Source organism: Apis dorsata, unplaced genomic scaffold, assembly GCF_000469605.1.
Source record: "Apis dorsata unplaced genomic scaffold, Apis dorsata 1.3 scaffold_270, whole genome shotgun sequence".
Taxonomy (NCBI): Eukaryota; Metazoa; Arthropoda; class Insecta; order Hymenoptera; family Apidae; genus Apis; species Apis dorsata.
Window position 1 is genome coordinate 267,695 of NW_006263548.1, and position 8,673 is coordinate 276,367.

At 40.3% G+C, this 8,673-nt stretch overlaps 2 protein-coding genes across 2 annotated transcripts in view; both read right to left on the reverse strand.

Annotated features, from left to right (window-relative positions):
* LOC102672446 (ralBP1-associated Eps domain-containing protein 1) overlaps window positions 1-2,798 on the reverse strand; it is a 3,194-nt gene extending 396 nt beyond the window's left edge. The window contains exons 1-4 of the mRNA XM_006616752.2: window positions 2,625-2,798; window positions 647-1,928; window positions 493-557; window positions 59-260 (exon numbers count right to left, since the gene is read on the reverse strand). Coding sequence (XP_006616815.1) covers window positions 59-260; window positions 493-557; window positions 647-1,928; window positions 2,625-2,798 — 1,723 coding nt within the window. The remainder of the gene's footprint in view (window positions 1-58; window positions 261-492; window positions 558-646; window positions 1,929-2,624) is intronic.
* Window positions 2,799-3,241: 443 nt separating this feature from the next.
* LOC102672659 overlaps window positions 3,242-8,673 on the reverse strand; it is a 10,562-nt gene continuing 5,130 nt past the window's right edge. The window contains 4 exon segments of the mRNA XM_031510985.1: window positions 3,242-4,185; window positions 4,495-4,638; window positions 4,726-5,570; window positions 6,092-8,673. The exon segment at window positions 6,092-8,673 is cut by the window's right edge and continues 5 nt beyond it. Of these exon segments, the coding sequence (XP_031366845.1) occupies window positions 3,964-4,185; window positions 4,495-4,638; window positions 4,726-5,570; window positions 6,092-8,673 (3,793 nt within the window). The 3' untranslated portion in view covers window positions 3,242-3,963.

Here is an 8,673-nt window from a genome sequence, read left to right on the forward strand (position 1 = left end):
TCTTAGAATCCATAAAGATATATAAGACTTTAATAAAAAAAATAAATAAAAGACTTACTTGGACTTGGTTTTCTATAAATATGAAACGCACCACAGACACCAGTAAATTGTTGTGATTGTGGAGTTTCCAGAGATGAATTTTCAGGTAGTTCGCTCTTTGGAGAAAAGTGAGAAAAATCAGCAACAAAACCTTGATTTTCATTTAGGGCTTTTTGTCCCTCTCCCTCACTTTTTTGACCAACCAATTTTCGAGGTGAAGTCTGTAGTAGAGATATATGACAAAATTTTCTTTATAACAATAATTTTGCCTACACATTTTAACTTTCTGAATCCATAACTGTTAACATCTAAAATATCTGAAATATCTACTGTGCAGATCCATAAAAGCAGCTTAATTAAATGTAGGTCTCATTATTAATAATTTTAATTTAAACATTTCATAATTGAGTTTTCATTATAGTTTTTTAAAAAAAAATAAGTGAAAATACTTACAATTCCAGGAGAGATTCTTGGTGGAACTAGCGGAGGTGCTCCAAGGAAACTTTGACCATTTTTCCCTACAAGAACGCGCACAGTTTGAAGCGTAAAACTTTGCTTTCTCAGCCACAGATGAAAAGTATCGCACAGTATTGGTAGCAACATATACCTAATTTATTAAGATCAAGACTAGAACTTCTTGCATGTGTTCTGTATGGTCTGGGTGGTGGTGGAGGCGGTGGTTCCTTCTTTGGAGTTACTATAATAGCTTCTTCAGGAGGTGGAGGTGGTTTTTTAATGAGAGGTCGTTGCACCAATGCACTTGCTGTACGTTGGAGATCATCATCTCCTAATGTAGTGCAGCTATTAGCGTTGCCATTTGCTCCAGAAGCAAGAATTGCTGCTTCAGGTGTCAAACGCAATGGTACAGGATGCAGAATTTTAGGATCTTTTTCAACAGCAGATTTTTGAAAATCAAAATTTACTAATTGTAAACCTGGACTAGTCAAAGAACTGCTAGTTCCAGTCGGCGAATCAACAAATTTTGTCCATTCTTTATTTCTTTCACGAGTACCAGAAGTATTAGGTGGAGTAGTTTTTTGAGTAGTAGTAGTTGGTGGAATGGATGGTGGACCAGTCTTTTGCTTAAGCAAAGGAATTAATAATGGTGGAGGTAAAACATCAGGTAGAGGCACATGATTTCTTCGTAACACAACAAGATGCATAGCCACTAAAAATTCTTGTAAACTCAATGCTCCATCTCTGGTAATATCTGCTAATTGCCAAATGCGACTAAGTTCTCCTAAAGGAAGTCCAGACTTTTCAAAAAATGTCCTGGCTATGGAACCATGTAGAAGTCCTTCAGGATCAAGTTGTAATTGTGAAAATTGAGTAGTATAATATTCACGTTGTTCATCACTAATTATCCATACTTCTTCAGGTGGAAATCCTGAGCCATCACCATCTCCTTCACCTTCATCACTGCTATGACGTTCTGAACTTTCTTCTTCAGTTCCTAATAATTGCCTTTGCTCTTCAGATACTAACAATCCTTGCCAACCTCCAGATACAGAATCTAATATTGTTTCACCACCTATATCATTATTTCTCTCCTGTATTATACTATTTGTTGGTGTTGGAGAATCTGTACTACCACCAGTTTCTCTTGGAGACTCTGCTTCACTTTCACTTTCTGTAGTACTTTCTGGAGCATGGCGATGACTCTTCATAGCCCTATTTGAATCTGAACTTCTTCTACCATCTTCTTCTCCGGATGCTGGCCAAGTAAATCTTGGTAATGTAATAACATCCAAAGGCATAGTAATTATATCTTTACGGATACTAAGTCCTGCTTGATGAGCTGCTACAAGTTTTAATAGCACAAAGAATTGTTTTTTTCCAAGATGCGTACCAATGTGTGCTGCTTCAGTTCCAAAACAGATATCCAATATCTATAAATTAAAATATATTTTGTATTATATATTTGTGCATAATCGATTAATTTTATTTAAATTTGTATTTAAATATATATTTATATTCGAGATACACAATTTAAAATATGTTATATTAAATATTCCCCAAAAAATAACAAGTTAAATTAATATATAATTGTATTACACATATTTATTTTAAAGATTACTAAAAAAATTCGAATGTTTATATTATATTCTTTATATTATTATTTATCAAATTATATTTATAAAATATATAAAACTATTAAATATTTAAAATATTTAAAATATTTAAAATTTAATTGTTATTAAATTCTTTTGAATTTTAAATTTTCATTTATAAACATTCTCTATCATAAATTTTTTTTAAATATTTATAACAATAACATATTAATATTGACATGTCAAAAACAATGGTTGAAAAAAATTATATTTGATTTATTTTCAATTTAAAATTATGAAGACATACTTAACTACTTTGTTTATAATTTAATTACAATGCTTATAATCTTCTCATAATAGTTCTTTCCTAACCTTCATGAGCTTTCATAATTTGCCGATATTACATTATATTGAACAAATTAAACGCCCACTTCATTACGATTAAAAAGATTCTATGATTTTAATATTATAATTGTACATATGACAGAAAACTAACAGCTGACAGACTATATGCAATGAGTAAATGTAATTTACCTTCATCGTGACAACTCCTGGTAAATTTGCCGAGCGTAATAGTTCGGCAACTTTGATTACCGGTACACTATCGCTGTCTGCATTTTCACAGCAATAACTAAATATGTCTTCATAATATTGATGTTCGGTCATCGTTAGGTGAAGACTAGCCATCGTGATCGACTCCCAATCCATCTTGGCGACAAATCAGAGCGGAGCAATGAACCGCTTTTACACTCGTTACGTACAAACTGGGTCCGTTCTCTTTCTGTACTCTCTTCTTCTCTTACTCTTTCTATCTTTTCTATCCCTCTTATTCGTTGTTCTTCCGTTCTTGACACGGTCTGCTTCACAGGACGGTCGTGATCAGTATGTAGTCACATTGCACAATAATGTTATGATTTTGATAAATCCCTTGGAAACGTAAGACACCATTTGTAGACTACATCCCATGCATCACAAAATTACCGCTCGACCGCCATCTTTCTATTCCTTCGGTGTTTGACATTATTATAATTCATGTGCGCACACTATCTGAATTGTACAACTGACGTTTCTACGGTATGTGCGCATTAACTTTATCGGATTATAAGTGTTCTTACTGCGCATGCGTTTTCTTCCATGATGATAACGCGGGATTTTTAATTTTTCTAAATCTTTTATTTGGTCAATCTTTTTATTTGCTTGACAGTACAATTTGCTATTATAATATTTGTCTTCTTTTTATTTTCATGTAATATATTTCACGCATAACGATAATATTACAAATGAAAAATTATTTTATTCTTATAATATTTTGATCGTTTTTCCCACTACTTTTGTTTAATCGTGTTTTAATCTTGCTAGGACAAAATAGCGTCGAATTATTCTCTTTTAATTAAATGTTGTCAAGTTTTAGACTATGATCATTGCAATGTCATTAACTATTTTTTGTTATATAATTCAGTGGTATAAAAAAGGTAAATGTAACTATCGTTTTGTTTCACATTTAAGATGCATTATCTTATACGGGTGTATGTACCAGAAAACTAAGCGTTTAAACTTTCGCTTCTTTGAAAATAAACGAAAATTGTTTGAACGTAGCAAACTGCGATGCGAAAGAAAAACCGTAGAACGCTTACGTTGTGACAACAATACGAACTGATGCGTGACTAGAGCGTATTATTATGATCGATCCTTACAGATATACTTAATTTCGAATCTAACAATTTTACATAAACTCGATGCGATTAGTTTATCTGTTAATCTAATAATAATATGAATTGCAAATGCGTAATGAAATGTCACCATGAATCATAGGCACGATAATTCTTCAAGTGTAGTTCGATGTCGCAGAAAAGCATATTACTAATGGCAGATATTATATATTTTCGGTAATCGAAGAAGACTGACATTTCTTCGTATTGCCGTAACGTCCAGTTACCGGTTTTTGTCCAGCCGTTTTAAATCGATGCAGCACTGGTGAACTTTCCCTTGGACTACCGCTAATATTATCGAAGTCCCAACTCGCGAAATGTTCCTCGAAAAGTTCTTCGAGTTTCTTCGATAGTGTTTCGATTACTTTTACTCGATCATGATCATCCTGCGATAAAACGATTGATAAAAATTTAAAATAAATTTCTTTAATAGAAGTTGAAACTTTTGAAAATCAAATAAAACTCTCAAAATTTTTATTCACCATTTCGTATCGACTCGGTAATAATCGGATGCAATCGGTTCGAGAATAAGACAGTAACAGTATAGTTATTAAGGTTTTTAGCCGATCGCATCCGATTATCGCCGAATAGATCCGAAGTTCAACCGCGAGTTTCAAATCTCCTTCTTCATTTTATCGAGATCCAATCGATTTTTTGAACAAAATTTCAGGAATTAAGCAACCCAAGATACAAACCTTATGATATAATTTTGAATTATAAACAATACGACGAAAGTCTCTAACGACGTGTTCCACTTTATGGTAAACTCGATTCTTTAATTTGTATTCAACCGTTTCTAGGAACATTGGACTTTTAATGACTTTACAATAGTCCTCGATCTAAAAGGAAATATCGGCAAAATATTAATTCACCACACTTACACGTACACATATATAAACATACCAACCTTATACAAAGAAACTGACCGTGTATGTAGAAGATTGATTATTGCCCCCCGAAGATGGACACTTGAAAACCTCTGCTTCATCCATTTGCCAAACCGTTTGATGTATCATTTCCAATTTGCTAAGCGCAAGCGGGCTAAGACTCTGTTTCCTCTTCGAACTGTACCATACGGACCAACCTCTGTCGCTAGTCTTCCCACCATATTTCCCGTCCAAGAATTCGATGCATCCAGCGTTCTCCCTTTTTTTCCCGTGCTTCACCGCGACGGTCGATTTCAACGTTCCCTCCATCGATTGAGAATCACCATCGATCTCGCAATTTTTCGTTGCCTTTTTCCCGGAACACTTGCGGGATCTGCTGTGCAACAAATAGTAAGATTTCTCGAAATCTTTTCTCTGACATTTACGGCCGGGTATCGGTATCACAGTGCTGCAAATCGTTGACACATTGGCAATGTTTAATTTGCTTTTCTTGGAAAATTCTTTCTTCTCCGAGAAGGACGCGCTCAAGGAGGCGCAGCGGCGCACAGTTTCGGAATAAGTGGCTTTCCCCACGACACGTTCCGTCTCCTCGGACGTTGTCTGGTCGTTGTTCAACGAGACGCACGAACTTTTCCTCGAGCATATCGTCTGTTGGAGATTTTTCACGGTCGTCGTCGTTGTCGCCACCGTCGTTATCGTACTGTTGGACACCAACGAGACGATAGGATTCGTTTGCTCGTTCTCTGTCACCGAACTGTTCGACGATTCGGAGCTATGTTGCTGGACAGCGTTGTTTTTCCGCCGTTTCTGCTTATTTGCCATGTTAGCGTTGTTCAAAGTTTTGATTAACCACGAGTCCGTTTTTACATTCATTTTACTAGAACCTGTTAACGGGTAGCTGCATAAAATATTGCGATATTTAATGCTGGAAGAACGGAAGTATTGCCTTAACGTGACACGTATCTTTTTTTTTTTTTTTTTTTTAAATAACACTCGTCTCACTTTCTCAAAACAAATTACTATTTTTTGTTGTTGTTGTGTTTAATTTTTAAATGTTTAATTATCTTACGTTATTATACGTCATATTCGTGATAACGTGAAAATTGAAAATTTCTCTCAAATTTCCGTCCTTCTAGTATTAAAAGCGAGATTTTAAATTTCATCTTTCATATTAAAAAATAAATAAATACAAGATTCGACTGTTTTCACTTCGACGTAAAACGTAAAACGAAATCGGGATGGAGAAGAAAAAAATAAAGAAAAAAAGAATGGAAGGAAGAAAGGAAGAAAGAAAGGAGGGGGTAGGGGAAAGGAAAACGTCTAACAAGAAAGGCAACGTTTTTTCTTTTTCCTTTTTTTTTTCTCTTTTCTTTTAAATGGCGCTTCGACCGATAATAATTATTACCATTTTTATTACCAGATAACTGTGAAACTTCGTTGATACTTGTGTTGGGTGAGAAATGATTCGTGGAGCCTGAGTCATCCTCGGACGCCTCGTAACTCGATACACCGTCGTTGTTCTCCTTCAAATTTTTCGAGATGCTCTCCTCCAACTTCTCCTCTCCTTGCACCGCGCCCGTTTGCCCCACTGCCATCCCCTCCTCCATCATCGCGTCATCGTCCTTCTTAACCACCATCGCACCACCATCGTCGCACCCATACTTTTCACCACCTATCACGTCCACCGACCTCTCCATTTCCGGCTTCTTGAAATCCGCGTCCTCCTTCACGTTCAAAGCCTCCAACAGGATCTCGGCCGAGGCGCAGGCGGCCTTCCATGTCACGTCCTCGGACACGGTGTAATTGGAAACGTCGGATCGTTTCAATATCCTCGGCGAATTCTCGAGGGAGAATGTAGGCGGTGGCACGATAGGGGTCGCGGGGAACGGTAATTTCATCGTGCCCGACCCGTTGTTGTTCACGCCGGCCGTCGAAGCTGGGATGCTCGCTGGCCTCGAGACGGGAGTGGAGGAAGCGGGGACGCAGAACTTCTCCTTGCCCGGTCCGTAATGGCTCCTCGCGTTGTGACTCGACCCGTTCGCCACGTTCCTCGAATTCGTCGAATTCTCCAAACGTCTGTTCGACCTTCTCTGATGCCTCTTCTTGGGCACGTTGTAACTTCCCGGCTTCATGTACACCCTCACGTCCTCCGAGCTGTCGTACTCCTCCGGCACCTGTTGCACCTGGACGCGGTTGTTGATCAAATTGTACGCGTTCCAGGGGGCGGTTTGCACGCTCTGTATGTTCTGCAACGTTTGAAATTGGCGGTTCGCGTCTATCTGCAATTGCCTGATGCAATTGGTCAGATCCATAGTGTTCTTGGATATGTCTTGGCGGGCTGCCGATCCCCTCCCCGCCACCATCGTATCAGCGGCGTTCACGTCGGTCAGATTCATGAACGGTATCTGCCTTGGATTGTCCGGATTCCTCATGCTCGCGAACCAAGCGGACAAATTTGCGGTCATCTCCTCGGACGATTTTTCGGGTATGCTCGGCTCGATCTGGCTGAGCAACGTCATCTTGTCCTTGGGGACCGCGGCCAATTCCAATTGGCTGGTCGACGATTTACCCACGTACACGAGATCCACGTTCGTCTTGTTCCTGTTGCCGTGACCCTGGGACGAGTCGAAGCTCGTCTTCGAGTTTTTGTAATCGAGGGATGCGTAGGGTGGCGGGCAAACAGCGTAACTTGGATAGAACGCGTCGTGCTCGCCCGTTGCAGGGAAATACATTGACTCGAGGCTGATCGATGGATTGAGGAAGGAGGATTCCACTCTCGACAAGCATTTCTGCCCGTAACCGGTGTCGCAATTCTCCACGTCCAGTTGGCGCTGCAGTCTGAATATACCGTCCACGTTCTCGGTCACGTGGGAGGGGGAGGAGGAGGAGACCTTTGCCTCGGGGAAATCTTGCTTCTTCTCCTTGTTGTGGTACAACCATTGCTGCCTGGACGAGTCTTGATTGCTCTCCGTCAGTATCTTGCTTCTCAGGTGAAAGAATTCGGCGTTCAACGATTGAGTAGGCGTCTCGTTCTTCCCTGACGACGAGCTACCTCTGGAACGGTATCTACTGTTCGCCTGTCCCCCGGATTTCGCGTGCCCTGAACAGAAGATATCGGGATGCACGGTTGTCGTTAGATTCCTTAGCTCGGTAATTGTCCACTTACTTCGCAATTTCGACTCTTTCTGGGAGGAGGAGGAGGAGGACTGTTGTTGCTGTTGTTGCTGTTGCTGTTGCTGCTGCTGCTTCTGTTCAGCCTGGCCGTACAAGGTGAAGTTACGCAGGCTACCGCAGGCGGACAATTGGCCGACCGAGTTGCCGCCGCAACACGCCACCTCTTGGCCACTATCCTTTTTATTATCCGCCGCTACCTTCTGTTTCGACGGGGCGGTAGCGATGATAGACGTGGACGAGGATGGATCGAACAAGTCGCGATTCGTGTAAACTGAAACGTCACCTGGAAAAGAGGTTCCGAATGATTCTGATTTCGTTTGCTCGTTGCTGGTGGTGAAATTATTTGTCGTTGGGTCGACGTTCCCCTCCTCGAGCTTGAGGAACGTTTGGACGATCTGATTCAACAGCTCGTGGGTGCTCTCCTCCCAAAGGCGGAAACACCTGACCAACTCGCAATCGAATTTCTCGCTCAGGCTCGGGTAATGTTGCTTGTTCAAGTAATTGTCGAGTATCAGCCAACCGTTGCTTATGCGCAGCAAAGCGTTGATCAGATCGGCTACGAATACCCGATCGCCGGCAAATATCGGGAAACATGTGGACGATTTGGTGACGGCCGTTTTCGTAGCCGTGGACAAGTTTCTCAACCAGCCGCATCTCGGATTCGTCTTCGAGCTGTTGTTCAACACTAATTCCGCCTCCGTGCAGCCCCAATACACCACTTTTCTCAACAACTCTTGATACTGGGCCCTGTCCACGCAAGGGCCGTCCGTTTGGACGGCTATCGACGTCCCTGTCCCGTAATCGGCGCAAAAC